Source organism: Thalassophryne amazonica, chromosome 17, assembly GCF_902500255.1.
Source record: "Thalassophryne amazonica chromosome 17, fThaAma1.1, whole genome shotgun sequence".
In the NCBI taxonomy this organism is placed as follows: domain Eukaryota; kingdom Metazoa; phylum Chordata; class Actinopteri; order Batrachoidiformes; family Batrachoididae; genus Thalassophryne; species Thalassophryne amazonica.
The window spans coordinates 28,888,269-28,905,594 of NC_047119.1; the positions used below are offsets into that span (position 1 = coordinate 28,888,269).

Consider the following 17,326-nt stretch of genomic DNA (forward strand, 5'->3'; position numbering starts at 1 on the left):
TCTGCGTACCACATAGAGGAATTCCCCTCACCAACCTCCTCTGTTAATCTCTTTGAGATTTTCACCCTCATCCACTTTCCTTTGTGAATAACACTGGGTCAAGTTTATTGTTTGGTTAATTATCAATAAATAAGCGAGCAAGAGGTTCTGCGTGAAGACGGCAACGGTTGAAAGAGGAAGGAAGTATGAAAATGTGGATACATACTGGACCAGATGAAGAAACTGTTGTGGTGTGATGCCACACTGCTTCCTACGTTATTAAATAACTTTCTAGAAAAGGACACACCTACATTATGTGGTAAATTTGATAAGCCATTTTTAGCCTTCGGTAAGTTTACCTTTGAAGTTGTTGGAAGAGCAGAACCCGGCCTGGATGGTAGCGGTCACCATCGTGGTTGGGGGTTGATGATTGGGTACGTGGTGGATTGGTGAAACATCTGGTGTGTTCAGCTGCTTTCCATTGGTCAACAGCTTCCTGCGGAGGCTTAGCGTCGGCCGAACCACGTGGCTTCTGCTCTGTTTTATGGAAGGGAAGGACTGCAGGGCTTCTTTTGTCACTTTGCCCATGCTGGAGGATGGACTTAGATCAGGATCAGGCCTTTGGCGGGGGAGATGGGTCCAGCTTGCGGTCCTGATGGACTGGGACCCTTGTCCTATGATCATGCCCACCCTGCATGAAAACACCAGGCTCTGACAGGCCTTCCTGGTTGAAGCAGATCCTTCAGTATCATATACATATTACAGTACATAGCTGTATGGATAAATTAGAAATGTGGAATCCGAAAGTATAAGCATTAATGTATTTTGAAATGAAAACATAACTACTCTGTGAAAGTAAACAAGCTCCAGAAAACTGTCAGTGCTGTAAACTCTTCCTCCTGTATTAGAACCCGTGGTTCACTAGCGTCTGTGCTTTACCAGATGAGAGTTTACATCTTCTTCTGGACAGGATGCTACTCTATACCTGGTTACTTTGCCAGTTGTGGCCAGTACTCATTTGCAGCTGGGTAGACTGAAAAGTGTCTTGTTCAGGTACACAGACAGATAGCATGACTGGGAACTGAACCTGTCTACATATTGGTAGGCCAAGGGTCCTATCCCATGAAGAAACTAGCTCTGTAAACATTTCCATTAGACGTGGTTCATGCAGTTCACTATAACTTTCAGTTTAAGTGTATTTTGTGATGAATAAAACATCAAATATCAATGCAAAGGTCATATTTTCTTCTCCCAGCTTTCTCTGAGTCAAAATTTTACTCTCGATCTTGATGTTGACCTTTTTACCTCCACCAACAAAGCTTGTTTGTTTGTTTGTGAACAGCCTGGAACCCACAATTTTCCACATATCATTATAAACATTTTACAGAGGATTCATATCCTGATAGGCAATAACTGATTCAATTTTCAAGGTCATAGGTCAAAGATTAAGTTAGGAAAAATATTGGAAAATCCCTACCTTTAACATTGAATGAATTTTCAAAAATTCAGAACTCTGTCAAAAAAGATTGGATTTCTTTCGTATTTGAGAGTGTTACGTAGGATGGTACCCTTTATCGACTGACAAAGTTTGATCCAGATCCGATCCGGATTACATATTTTGTGGCCATTTAAATTTAACATTGAAAATCCAATTTAATGTATATTTTGCATTATATCTTAATCAAATGTGCCCCAATCACTGTCATATTTGAAAGTGAGGTGCAGAGTAGCACTCGCTATCACCTGACAAAGTTTTATCTAGATCCGATCCGGATTAGAGATTTTGTGGCCATTTAAATTTAACATTGGAAACCCCCTTTTAATGTACATTTTACATTATATCTTAATCAAACATGCCTCAATCACTCTTATACTTGAAAGTCGGGTGCAGACTAGCACTCACCATCGCCTGACAAAGTTTGATCCAGATCTGATCTGGATTGTGGATTTTGTGGAGGTTTGAATTTAACATTGAAAAGCCCATTTGGTGTACATTTTGCATTATATCTCAATCAAAAGTGCCTCAATCAGTCTCATTTTTCTGTTACAGATTTACCTGCACCACCAAAAATGGATGGAGGTTCCAATTTTATGTGTTTGTCTTCCAGTTATCAGTCAGAAACAAGTGCCAAAAATTAATGACAAACTGTGCAAAGCAGAGAAAACAAATGTTCTGTGAAAATGATCTGAAAAAGAATTCAGGAACTGAAAAAGTTGCCCCCCCCCCTCGAAAAAACAAACAACTTTGATTCAAGTGCTTGAAATAATTACATACTCCTGACATTTGATTACATCTAATTTAGTGCATGAAAAGTCACTTCTAACAGGACTTTGACCTTAAAAAATTGTGGAATTGGAAACTAGTGTTGGCGGAGGTTTGCACTCTGAACGCGGTGCTCTAGTTGTGCATGTGATCCCATCAGATCTCATTGATCTAACCCAAACAAAAAACACTGGTATCATAACTACTCCTATGTTGTGACTGAGATCATCTTGTGAGAAAAAAATTAAATAAATAAATAAAATTAAAAAAAAATTCCTTGGTTGACAAAACCACATTTATATAAATATGGTTTTTGCAGTTGCTGCCATTTTTATCCAGCTTCTAGAGTTAAATGTACAACTCATGAAGGAGACATTTCACATTTTGCAGGCTGCTAACGACTGAGTTATGGCCGAACACGGCCCCTGTTCCGACAGTTTGACACCTGTCTGTTGCTTTAGATTGCCGGTTACCTGTTTACCAAACACAAACTCATTTGATCATGTTCTGATGCGCCTGCACACACACACACACACACACACACACACACACACACACACACACACACACACACACACACACACACACACACACACACACACACACACAAAACGTGATGAGGATGAGGAAGGTTACTGTCTACAACAGCATCAATATTGTTACTGTAAAGGAGTACAAATAAGTGAATTTTCTTCCTGATCTTTGAATGCAGTATGAAGTTAACATATTTATCTACTCTGAATGTTTCATGTACGCTGTAAAGAGTGAAAGTGGTTCTGTCAAAGTGCAGAATAAAATGTGACCTTTTAAGTCCTTTTATTTAACTACTCACCTATTGTTGTTTTCTTAGAGACGTTTCCAAAGAAGTGACACGTTGTCAGGTGGACTGGCTGCTGCACTGTGGTCTTTGACTTGGGCCAAATAATCCTCATCTCTCTCTCTCTCTCTCCCTCTCTCTCTCTCTTCTGCACAATTCTCAGCAACTTTTTTCTTTTTGTCCTTGGAAAAAAAACGTTTTGTGAATGATGTTCCATCAAGCTGCCTCCACAGTACAGTAAATTAGTATTTTCTGTTCAGTTTTTACTTTTTTTTTAATTGAGGTTTATGGTATTAATTTTAATTGTTTGTTTGGTTTTTTTTATTGTGAATTTACTTGCAGATATTTCACTTTAATAAAAAACCTTATACGAGGTCTGTTAGAAAAGTATCGGACCTTTTTATTTTTTTCAAAAACCTGATGGATTTGAATCACGTGTCCTTGCATGAGCACACGTGATTCAAATCCATCAGGTTTTTGAAAAAAATGAAAAGGTCCGATACTTTTCTAACAGACCTCGTATTTTCATATCAATGTTGCTGGAAAAGAAGAGGAATTAATTTATCATTCTTGTAGCATACATAGGGGAGACCAGGGAGAATCATGTCATCATTATTGGAAACAACCCCCATCCCCCTTCATGACTGGTTCATTTTGGTTTTCAACCCTAATTCCAATGAAGTTGGGACGTTGTGTAAAATGTAAATAAAAACAGAATACAATGATTTTCAAATCCTCTTCAACCTATATTCAGTTGAATACACCACAAAGACAAAAAATGTAATGTTCAAACTGATAAACTTTATTGTTTTTGTGCAAATATTTGCTCATTTTGAAATGGATACCTGCGACATGCTTCAAAAAAGCTGGGACAGTGGTATGTTTACCACTGTGTTACATCACCTTTCCTTCTAACAACACTCAATAAGTGTTTGGGAGCTGAGGACACTAATTGTTGAAGCTTTGTAGGTGGAATTCTTTCCTATTCTTGCTTGATGTACGACTTCAGTTGTTCAACAGTCCGGGGTCTCTGTTGTCATATTTTGCGCTTCATAATGCGCCACACATTTTCAATGGGTGACAGGTCTGGACTGCAGGCAGGTCAGTCTAGTACTCGCACTCTTTAACTACGAAGCCACGCTGTTGTGACACGTGCAGAATGTGTCTTGGCATTGTCTTGCTGAAATAAGCAGGGACGTCCCTGAAAAAGACGTTGCTTGGATGGCAGCATGTGTTGCTCCCAAACCTGAATGTACCTTTCAGCATTGATGGTACCATCACAGATGTGTAAGTTGTCCATGCCATGGGCACTAACACCCCCCCATACCATTACAGATGCTGGCTTTTGAACTTTGCGCTGGTAACAATCTGGATGGTCTTTTTTCTCTTTTGTGCGGAGGACACGACGTCCATGATTTCCAAAAACAATTTGAAATGTGGACTCATCAGACCACAGCACACTTTTCCACTTTGCGTCTGTCCATTTCAAATGAGCTCGGGCCCAGAGAAGGCGGCGGCATTTCTGGATGTTGTTGATGTATGGCTTTCCCTTTGTATGGTAGAGTTTTAACTTGCACTCGTAGATCTAGCGATGAACTGTGTTAACTGACAATGTTTTTCTGAAGTGTTCCTGAGCCCACACGGTAAGATCCTTTACACAATGATGTTGGTTTTTAATGCAGTGCCGCCTGAGGGATCGAAGGTCACGGGCATTCAGTGTTGATTTTCAGCCTTGCTGCTTACGTGTAGAAAGTTCTCCAGATTCTCTGAATCTTCTGATTCTATTACGGACTGTAGATGATGGAATCCCTAAATTCCTTGCAATTGAACATTGAGAAACATTGTTCTGAAACTGTTGGACTACTTTTTCACGCAGCTGTTCACAAAGTGCTGATCCTCACCCCTTTCCCATAAATCTAAACGCAAACTCGACCTTAGCCACGTTTCTTGCTGAAACACTCGCCGGGTGAGTTGAAACAATGAACCCTCTTTTTTCTTATGTCACTTGGAGCTTTTCATCTTGCCTGGACACTGGACAGAGCCTTGCTGACTGTAGCCAATATGAAGTTCATCATTTTATATGGATACAATTTCCTAAACCCTCCAGCAGGTGCCAGTGTTCAGCAGCATTCCAATTCATGCTGACACTGGAACAATGTTCAAAATATGCTTCCAATGTTTGAAAGGTTTCAGAATATTTCAGAGTAGCGTTTTGAGCTAGTTTGTAGTATCTACAAAACGTTTGGTACCATCACCACACTGAAAAAAGAACCAACTTAAAAAAGTGTTACAATTCGTAAAACCTAAATGAATCAAATTAACTTACAAACTTGAGTTCAAACAACTTAATTTATTAAGTTGTTTGAACTCAAGTTTGTCTGACTCAATAGCTGTCAGAGCTCCATACTGTAACTAAATGAAGTGGATGTGCACAGTATTTCATTGATTGTTAATTGCTTAACTGTTACATACAGTGCACCCATTTGTGTAAATGGGCTCAACTAAACAAAGAAGTCATTTCTTTTTTGCATTTGTATTCTCTTTTTTTTTCCTGCTGTGCATTCTTGCAAAGCTTGTCATGAATCTTCCATCTGCTCTCTTCACTACCATACACTGTATATATATATATATATATATATATATATATATATACCAATGGATGACGTCATCCATTGGTATATATATATATATATATATATATACATACATATATATAATTATAAAATATTATTTAGATTGTAAAATATAAAATGTACAAATTGTAAACTATATTTGTTAAATTATTTGCCAAATTAAAAATATTTTAATGTATTATTTTTAATTAACTAGAAACCTACAATTCAACATTGCACGAAGATTTCTGTTTTGAATACATGGTCACAGCGACCTCTAGTGGCTCTACCTGTATGGCCTGTTAAATTTAATTTAATTTATTAATTTAATTAAACAATTTCAGTGAGCATAGCAAATTTCGCCAACCATGGCAACAAGATCATTATGAAACCACCGCAGGAACAGGTACGTGAAAACGGCAAAAAAAAAAAAAAAAAAAAAAAAAAAACGGAAGAAGAAAAAAGAAAAACCAACAATAAAAAAATTGCTGGCATTTAATTGAAAATATCTTTAAAATAAAGTTCCAAATAATAATAGTAAAGTGCTGGGTGCCTGGCATGATTTGATGAAAACATCAAATCATGCTATGTGTATGTATTTGTGTGTGTACAATTATCCAAATATCATAAGGTTATTCATTATTCTTTATTATTATTATTATTATTCATTATTCTTATATTGAACAAAAGTCTTTTTTCCTCCTGTTGTTGCTGATTCAGGTTTGTTTGAAATCCCTATTGGTGCCAGCAGGGGGAGCTGTTACAACACTTGTGGGATGGTTGCAGGTCAAGTCAGTGGCGTTTGATATTTTTAATTGCAGAATTTTTTTTTTTAAATAATCGGAATCAGAAGCAGACTGGTCAAAACATGATGCTGTGTCCTTGCTTGCGTTATTATTGACAACATTCTGGGTCTTGGTGGGATTTGATGCTGGAAGCGGTGATCCGCTGTACCTGCCGTGTTTCGGCCTTCTCATCCTTTGGCTCAGTGACTCACGGTGCCTCCAAATGTCAGAGTGGAACCGGATGGAGGATTGTGTGAGCTTGAGGCAGCAAAAAACAAAACAAAAACAAAAAAAACACTCAGACGTAGCCACTTACTGTTTTTAATCACCATGACAAACATTAACACTTTGCAACACCGCCGTTTCCAGGTGATCACAGTGTTTGTGGAAGTGAAACAATCATCTCTTTTTTCCTGTTTTGCAGGAAAGCTAACCTTCATCTGCACTGTCATCACCATTTTTGCCTTTCTGTCTTTGTGCAGAATTACTGGGAAGCCTTTCTTCCATCTGCATCGACTGACAGACAATTAGAAGGACATATTTCAGTGAAATACGCGCACATGTTCCAGCGGATATTAATTAAACTTATGCATCAGTTCAGATAGAGCGCTGAAGTCGCAGTTTGCAGCTTGATTTGCATTGGCTGCACTGCTGCTGCATTCGTGTTTATTTTCTGATCATTTGTGTCACCAATCATTAATCCATTCAGATTTTGCCTGCAAGGCCGGACAGCTCACTCACACAACCTCAGCCAAACTCACACACGTGTTTGAACCACTCTTTTTAATGTATGTTTACTCTCACTACCAGTCTCAAGCGGTGCAGTAGGTCTCATAGAAACTCCCTCCACCTCGCTAAGCTTCTCTTGTGCCTTTGCATGTTCACATGCTCTATAATTTTAGCAGTTAGCTTTCTCAAAGGGATCCTGGATGCTACAAAGTATTTTTTGATTGAAACCAAGTTGCTAGATGAATCTCTCCTCTTGTTTTATTTTCTAGATTTTTTTTCCTCCCTCATGTAGGGTCAATTTGGTCAAAGACTGCAGTTTTGGTGAAGACTGCTTCAAAATTAGGCACTAATTAGGGATCAAACCCACAGTCTTTTTTAATATACAGACTGACCTACAAACTGAGTGACAGTTGCACTCGATTTAAACAGGCAAGAAGGAGACCAGTGAGGGAAGCCACCAAGACAATCAGGACACCTCAGAACTTATAGGTTTCTGTGGCTGTGATGGGAAAAACTGCAGAGTGTAACTTTTGTCTGTTGTGACACAATCAACACAGTTGGTGGAATAGAAGAGAGAAGAATTTTCATATGAAAAACAAACAAATAAACAAACTAAATAACTAGAGCACTACACTCGTAGAGCGCCAACCTCCGCCAACACTAGTTTCCAATTCCACAAGTTTTTACCTTGACCTTGTCCTTAGAAGTGGCTTTTCATAAACTCAAATATAATACAAAATATAGACCAAATATCCACTAAATCTGCAATACGGGTCAGATGTGGATTAGTCTGTTCATTGTGAGTGCTAGTTTGTATCTCATTGTCACAACGGAGATTGATTGAGGCACTTTTAATATACTTTTAATACACTTTTAATATATACGTATATGAGATATCACTTTTTACCAAAACTGGAGCAACTTTAACTTTTCACCCCTGTACAAACTGAAACTGATCTTTGTTACCATTTTTTGCTGTTTTTCCCCCATAACTCCAGAACATTCAGTCATAGATAGTCCAAACTATACCTTTTTGGAATCGTTATGATCATAAAAATAATATGGTATAGTTTTCAACATGATTGGAACATTTTAAAATTCTGACCCCTGTGTAACTCTTTATTGACTCCTGTAGCTCATTAGAGGTCAGCTCCAGGATGGCTCCATATCTGAAAATAAACATTAGTTAATTTAGAATGTGTGCCAAATTCCATGCTTTTACCACAAAATAAACACTTGTTTTGCTATGCCACCCCACTATAAGGTCACGCCCATTAATCCAGATTGTGGTCACCCATGAGGTCTGCTGTGCAGAAACTGTGAGATGGCACCTCTCCAGAAGGCGAGCTGACACAGTAAGGAGATAAAGCTGCATAATACGACCTCTTTAAGAATCTGGGCTGCAAAACATGCAAAAAGCGTTCCTAAAACCCCACTGTACAATCCGGATGATTCAGGTTTGGTAAATGCTGTTTGAAGGTAGAAGGTAAGTAAGACTTCAGCCTTGCAGAGTGCTCTATTTGCAGCACAATTAATGAGCTTATAGACTTCGTACCACTTACAAGATCCATTTTCCCTCTCTTGATGACAGCATCAGCACTCCTGGAAGGAGCAAAGCATTGGTCGCAGTGTCAAGACGAGAAATAATTGGGCGATTTCTCTTTAAGTTCCATTACAATAGTCACTTAAGGTAATGCACACCCCGATGGACCTGTGATTAATTAATCCGCTTTTGATTAGCTAATGACAGTTCAAGTCAAACACAAGGTTAGCAAAGGCTGAGTCAATCCTTTTAACTGCGGCCACAGAGAAGACTGTGCTTTCATCTATTGGTATCATCCCTCATTCTAACAGCTCCTGTGTGCCCATGATGCCACTTATTGTGCTCACCGCACTTACACACAATCAGATCTCACATTGCTTTCACAAGTTAGCAATTTTGAAATATTTTTACCCATATACTCGTATGTGCACTGAAAACATTATCTCTTTTGGATTTGGTTGCACATGATCAGAAAGTGACAATAGAACTTTCTTATGTTTCTAACTGTGGAATATAAGAAAATTATTATTATTGTTATTGGTGTTATTAATATTATTATTATTATTGGGGTTATTATTACAATGAAACATTTGAATGGTTATTTGCTTTTTATTTTAGACTTGTTTCCTTTTCAAAAATTAGTTACTAAAGGTGGTCAGTGACAGTAAGAATCAGGTTAACATTGCCACCATTTATGGGACACTGAAAAAAAATGTATTGAATTTTTAAAAAAGTTACAGCTACTAATGGTGTTCATTGAGAGTTAGCATGAATGTAACATGAACTATGAAGTCCTATGTTTTTATACTCTCTGAAAAACTGAGAGAATAAATGAAGGATTGAATGAAAAAATGAACACGAGTCCATCACTTGGGTTTAACACAATAACTCAAAAATAATAAAAATAATAACCCACCAAATTAACAAGGCAAACGCTTTTACATATGATGAACAACAACAAAGCAACTTAATTTTTCCTGTTTAATAACCTGTGCTTGTAACAGTGGATGCTGGATTGACACACACACACTCACACATACATACATATACACACACACACACACACATATATATATATATATATATATATATATATATATATATATATATATATATATATATATATATATATATATATATATATATATATATATATAAACCAACAGAGAGGATTTTGTATGAATTTAGCATTGATATAAAAAAGTAAGGGGGATGGTGGAACACGGTACACAGTGAATGTGGTCTGTGAGAGAGAGAGAGAGAATTTCAACACAGAAATTTACTTAACTGTTACTTTCTGATTGTTTGACAGTGTTACATTCTAAAACTTAATAACTCTGTCACACATCCACATATATAATCCAATTTCTGTGTGTGTGTGTGTGTTTATGGGGGGGGGCATAAGTTTAAAAATTGCATTCCCCACAGTTGCTATGCCCATAAGAACACACACACACACATATATATATATATATATGTTATATATATATATATATATATATATATATATATATATATATATATATATATATATATATATATATATATATATATATATATATATGTATGTATGTATGTATGTATGTGTGTGTGTGTGTGTGTATCTATATTATAACATGAAGATATGAGAGAGAGTGATGGGCTTCTGAGTAGCTTTCATCTTCCTCCATCACTCATATCAGACTTAATCTTTAGACATAAATGACATGTGATGAGAAAGAAAGAAAGAACATCATGGAAGATGCTGGCAGCCAGTGTGTGTTTACCAGCGCCACCTCTTTCCCTCCTCATTTTGTGATTTTGTGCAGAATGACTTTAATAAAGCTCCGCTGATACAGCAGCCTCCTCGTGTAAAACCTGTTAGACCACGGGCTCACTTTTAATTTAAGTTCGCATTCAGGTTTGAAGCCTCAGGGTGTTGTGATGTGTCGCTTTCCTTTTTTTTTTTAACTGGATATTATGAAATCTTTAATATCAAATTTGAGTTGTAGAAGTATAAGTTGTAGAAGTTGGTTCTAATTTATAAAATTTGAATTCATACCCAGTCAGAAAGGTATAATTACAATTTTTTTCATTTCATTTGCTATGGTGAGTTTTATCTATTGTTCATTTCGTTTCTGTGTAGGCTCTCAGTTGTCCAGGTGGTTTCCATAGTAGGGAAGTTTGAATCTTCGACTGGACTGGGTTGCTTGACGTGAGGACGTTTCGCTTCAAATCGCAGAAACTTCCTCAGTTAAAATTCTTGCTCTGGTAGTCTGACTTCTGTCTTGACTCTTGTAGAGAAGAATGAACAGAAGCCACAAAAGCTGGAGTTTTAAACCTAACCAGACCCCTCCTACCGAGAGGCAGACTGCTATAGGCTAGTGACTAAACAATAGCTCTAATTAGCACCTATTGTGCTCTAGTTACCACTCTCCTAATGACAGGGCAGCTGTCTCTCCTAGAATGCCTCCTTGATCCCTCTCTCAAACCATTTCTTCTCTCTGGCTAAGATTTTAACTTCATTGTCCTCAAACGTGTGGTTAATGTCTTTAAGGTGGAGATGAACTGCAGACTGAGGTCCACTGGCGACCTCTCTGCGGTGCTGGTATAGCCTTTTGTGTAAAGGTTGCTTAGTCTCACCTATGTAGTGTTCGTTACAGTTTTCCTGACATCTGATAGAATACACTACATTGCTCTGTTTGTAACTAGGGATCCTGTCCTTAGGGTGAACTAATTTCTGTCTCAAGGTGTTAACCGGTTTAAAGTAAACTGGGATTTTGTGCTGTCTGAAGATCCTCTGTAGTTTTTCCCCTGCTCCTTGCTAAATAAGGGAGAGACAGTCTGCCTCTCGGTAGGAGGGGTCTGGTTAGGTTTAAAACTCCAGCTTTTGTGGCTTCTGTTTATTCTTCTCTACAAGAGTCAAGACAGACATCAGACTACCACAGCAAGAATTTTAGCTGAGGAAGCTTCTGCGATTTGAAGCGAAACGTCCTTGCGTCAAGCAACCCAGTCCAGTCGGAGATTCAAGCTTCTCTACTATTGTTCATTTCATCCATCCATCTTCTGTGTGGGTTTAATCAAATTTAGGGTCACAGAGGAGCCGGAGCCTATCCCAACGGTTACTGGGTGAGATGCATGGTCCACCCTAGACAGGCTGCCAGTGTGTCACAGGGTGACATGTAGACAAATGCATTCGAACCTAAGGTCAATTTAAAGAATCCACGTGCAGGTCTTTGGAAGTGGGAGGAAGCCGGAGAACCTGCAGGGAACACACAGAGAACATGCAAACTCCACACGGAAAGGACCAGGTGAGAAGTGACCCCATTGCTAATCACTGAGCTACGGTGCGGCCCTGTTGTGTACTCTATGTGTGAATTAACAAAATGTGTGGCATATGCACTTTAATACATTTACACATTTATTGCAAATTATTTCACTCCACAACAAAATTACTGTGCCCTCATCTAGCACCACCAAGAAAAAAATTCTCATGCCGCTGCTGTGTATCAGGCTAGTTTGTCTCCACGCACACATAAAAAGATGGGACTTTGAGGATGTTTAACATGTAACCCCATCCTTATTTAACTCCTTTAAACAGCACTGGGTTGTGACAATTTTGATAGTTTCCATAATTGTGGGTATAGATTACACTATTTAATATTTCACCATAATACAGTATTTATAATTTTCACCAATTTTAACTAGAATTGAAATAAACTGTTGATAAACCAACAAGCAGAAGTCAGTAACAGCATAATTTCCAAGTTAGCCGTAACTATGGAGATGGCAAATCTTCTGCAGCAGTATTTATGACAAACCCCATGGTCTAAGACAGAGGTGTGTATTTATACAGCATACAAGTTGTACCACTGGAGCTGTCATAATTAAGTGATACAGGAAATGCCTCTGGAGTTGACTTTGTAGAATATCTTCAGTAAGTCTGTGAGTCTGATTTTCTATGTGGTGAGGGCTGTCAGGGCGAGGAAGACGACCAAGAAGTTCCATTGAAGGGTGTCATTAGACCCGCGCCTGCAGCAGCCCCCTGGTCAGATTCTCCCAGCATCCATCTTCATTAAAAACTCTCTGAGCAGATGGTCATTAACAGCACCCCACCCTCCTGTGGTACTGGCACCCACCGTGCACACGGACACTACCTAAAGGACACCCATCATCCCTCAGGAGACCCAACAACCTTACCACAGAAGAAGAAATTCTACAATGTCATCTGCTAATGACCCCTCGGGGGTCATAAATATGTGTAACGGCTATAAAAATAACAGCAACAACAAGGAAAACACTGACATTCACACATTTCTTTGCCAAGCCCAAACATCTGGTGTTAAAAAAGAGATTGCTTTAAATGCTAAGTTTGTCCCCTTTATGCAAATCTGAAAAATTTAACATTTTGCTACTGCAGGTCCAGTTTTTGCTCCAAATTTCTTGTGGGTTTGGAAAAAACAAGTTAGCAGTGAGAAGATTCCTGGATTGAGGCCATCCATTGTGTCTGGAAAGAAATCCTGTGCAAAACTTGTGCAAAATCAACATTCAGTGGAGACCTCTGGGCAAACACCGGAGAAGCTCAAAGAAATGAGTAATTTCATTGGCAGAAGAGGACGAGTAATAAGCAGAGCAATGCTTTTCTGCTCGGATTCCTTTTTAACAAGAAAAAAAGGGTCATCACATGCCTGTTAAAAAACAGATATTATTGCTTGCAGCCTCCTCACCTCTACCCAAAATGCAACAGCGAGGTGCTTCATATTAAAAATCATCCATTTTCAGATCCATCGGGAACAATCTTTTTTTGCACCTGTTGTTTTAAATGGAAAGGTGTTGCTTGCCACGCCCCCTCCTAAGGGAGGAGAGTCTGCTTGTCTTGCTCCCACACACACTCTGTGCTTATATATGTACTCTACTCGCACCCATCTTGTGTGTTTTTTAAGAGCTGACGTAATGTGAATTTCTCCTCTGTGAGATCAATAAAGTCTTATACATAGTCATATGTAAAAGCCAGTAACATGTCGTATGTCACCAAAGTCAAGCATTGTGTTGAAATTTTGTGGTAAAACATAATTTGAGTGTACCGTATCTCCATTTTTGTGTATGTGACCCACTACTTATAGTTTAGCCAAATGTACTGCGAGGGGCTCCCCCTTTTTTGAAAGTTCACATTCCTTGCAGTGTGACCCCCCCATCAGTGTGACCTTTGTACGCACAGCCAGTGAGTGTTGAGTAGGGCGGTGACTGTCCTGACAATGCTAATGATGCTAATGCTAATATCATATGTAGTGTATTTCAGAACTGAGTAACAGCAAGTTAATCAATGCCACCTTTCAGTTGCAACTGTCTATTATAAAAGTAGTTTGAAGTGTTAAACAATGTAGTCAAAGTAATGAAAGAGCTAATGCTAACTATGTTTAGCAATGATGCTAGTGCTAATATATGGTGAATTTCAGAACTGAGTAACAGCAAGTTAATCACGGTGAAATGCCACCTTTCAGTTGCAACTGTCTATTATAAAAGCAGTTTGAAGTGTTAAACAGTGTAGTCGAAGTAATGAAAGAGCTAATGCTAGCTATGTTTAGCAATGATGCTAGTGCTAATATGGTGAATTTCAGAACTGAGTAACAGCAAGTTAATCACGGTGAAATGCCACCTTTCAGTTGCAACTGTCTATTATAAAAGCAGTTTGAAGTGTTAAACAATGTAGCTGAAGTAATGAAAGAGCTAATGCTAGCTATCTTTAGCAATGGCAGCAAAGCAGAAGAAAGTGCATCGTCACTGACAGTTCTGGGCTGGTAAATATCTGTATAGACAATATGGTGCACAGAGAACAAGACCAAGATAATGGGAACACACTTTGAAACATTTCAGGACTATATTCTGCTTACAGCTGTGTGGTTTCTGCACAACTCTAGACTTATTGGATCTTTAAGTTTTTTAATATGAAATCCCAAACATCTTTAAAAGGAAAGAGTAAATAATTACCAATGTTGCACACTATGACACTTTTATATCAAGTTTCAGTTACAGTAGTTGGACTACTATGTTGACCAGTGTTCAGTTCCCATTGTGCATTTCATGTTATAAGCACCAGTGTTGTCACAGTTACTTTGAAAAAGTAATCCAATTACTGATTACTGATTACTCCTTGAAAAAGTAACTTAGTTACTTTCCTGATTACTCAATTGTAAAAGTAACTAAGTTAGATTACTAGTTACTTTTTTAGTTACTTTCCCCAGCTGCCGACAACAACCCTCTGCCACCTCAACATGACAATGATACCTGTTTTGCCAAAACTCACTTTATAGTCACCCTTTCTTGACTTCAATGAAAATAAATACTTGTTTTATAAAAAAGTAAAATAAAGACCTCTCTCTTGACCTCATATTTAACTGTTGACAGCACTGTAACAGTAAAACTTGCAATTTCGAACCTACATTGTTTATAAATGTAACTATTAAATTCTAACATTTTTCTAACATTTAAATTCTCTCTAAACATTTTACTTGTCGAAATTATTATTATTTTAAGCAATATTAGTAGTTGTAATAAAAAACGGCTTCAAAACTGGACCTTTAATCTAGGGGTGTTGTGGGGGAGGGGGGGCACATCCTTGCCCCACGCCCCCATTCCATCTGGATTCGCCCCTGCTTTGGCGTTTGAGCACAAAGAATGGATAACATTTATTTATGCAGGAAAACAGGACCAGATTTACAGGTAAGAAAGTTTTATTGCGTTTTCACATCATGTGGTCCTCAGAAAGAGAGTTTAGGTGCATTTGAGTGGAAAATAGTGTTAGTTGTTGACGCGTCGCGGAGGATCAGCTGTTTTTAACGAGACGATACGGAGCGGCTCAGCTCAGAATTCTAAATAAAGGAGGGAAAAAAGTATAAAAATGTCTTTGTAAAGTTCAGTGCTGGTGTGCTGATCACCGCGCTTAAGAGGTGAGGACGAGCTGCTACAGAAAACCGCGGATGAAAAGCTCACAGCTCTGCTTAAAGTGGGCTGTTCAGTCAAACCCCGACCTCCTGCCCACGGACCAAGTTTAATGCTGCTATCGACCCACAATGTAAAAATAATAGTAACGCACAGTGACTTGGAGAAGTAACTTTAATCTGATTATTGATTTGGAAAGATTAACACGTTAGATTACTTGTTACTAAAAAAAGTGGTCAGATTAGAGTAACGCGTTACCGGCATCACTGATAAGCACAGACCCAATGGACCCCAAGACCTGTATGGGATTTACTTCATGTTCTTCATTTGTAGAGCAGGTATCTCACTGGGATAAGGAGATGGACTACCAATATGTAGACCTGTGTTTAATTCCAAACTCTGCTACCTGTCTGTGTCTTTTGACAAGACAATTCTGCATTGTCCCAGTCCACCCAGCTATAAATGGTAGCAGCCTTGGTTGAGGAAGTAACTTGTGATGGACTAACATCCCTTCCAGCAATTCACACTACAGTACCTGGGAATAAGTACAGATGTAATGCACCTCAAGGCCTATATGGGATATAGTACTTCATCTTCTTCATCAACTGTAGCGCAGGTAGCTCACTGGGATAAGGAGTTGACCTGCAAGGATGCAATTTAGAAGTAGAAATTGGGGGGGACAAAGTGCGAGGCCCGCAGCCAACGGTTTCTAGATAAGCTCAGATGCATTCTGAGCATCCAGAATAGTAATTTTAATGTTTTGAGAAGACCATAAAGTGGACACTATTTGACTTATGCAATTTGAAACTGTGGATATAAGTACTTTATTCTGAGAATAGCCAGCAGTGACTACGTTTACATGCAACCAATAACCCTTTCAAAACCGGAATATTAGCAATAACCCGGTTGCGCACGGCCATGTAAACACCCGCAAAAACCCGAATATGCTCATATTCCAGTTTTTAAAAACCCAAATAAGACCCCTGGGTTACTCCTTTTCTAACCCGAATATCAGGTCATATAAATGCACATCGGGATATCCCCATAGAAAGGAACATTATTTTGTGTTCTGTGCATGTCCTATCCGCAAGGAATCTTGGTCTTTTGAATACGGAAACTACTTGTATGCGGTGCGCGCAACCCACCGGACACCATAGAAGCAGAGATAAACAGCGCATTGTGTTCTGCATCCTTATCAGGCGGGCCGGTCGCGCCACCGGCACCGGCATCACTGCGATTGCGCTGCCTCCGATGCGCTTACTGAGTCTGGCATAGCATGTTTCAAGTACACACATATATGTCAGAAGGTGGGGGGGAGCATACCATATTCTGTCCCCCCTGGTTGAAAAGGTGGGGGGGACATGTCCCCCCTATCCCCCACCAAATTGCGCCCATGTTGACCTGTGTTTGATTCCAAATCATCCTACCTGTCTGTATCCTTGGACAAGGCATTTTTTCTGCATAGCACCCTGCTTTACCTGCAGCTGTATATGGGTGCCAGCCTTGACTGCTGGAAGTAACTTGCGATGGACCAAACTTCTCTTCCTGAAGCACTCATGGTCTCTTATCCTTTTCACGCTAGAGTATAGAGGGATAAACGCCGGTCCAATGGGCCTCTGGGCCTGTATAGGACTTACTTCTTGTTCTTTGCTAATTGTATAGTAGGTAGTTTAATGGGAT

General features: G+C 38.9%; 1 protein-coding gene across 1 annotated transcript in view; it reads right to left on the bottom strand.

Moving 5' to 3' along the window:
* Positions 1–3,146, bottom strand: part of glis3 (GLIS family zinc finger 3) — a 28,318-nt gene extending 25,172 nt beyond the window's left edge. Inside the window, exons 1-2 of the mRNA XM_034192915.1 lie at positions 3,075–3,146; positions 339–670 (exon numbers count right to left, since the gene is read on the bottom strand). Coding sequence (XP_034048806.1) covers positions 339–663 — 325 coding nt within the window. The 5' untranslated portion in view covers positions 664–670; positions 3,075–3,146. The remainder of the gene's footprint in view (positions 1–338; positions 671–3,074) is intronic.
* Positions 3,147–17,326: the final 14,180 nt, after the last annotated feature.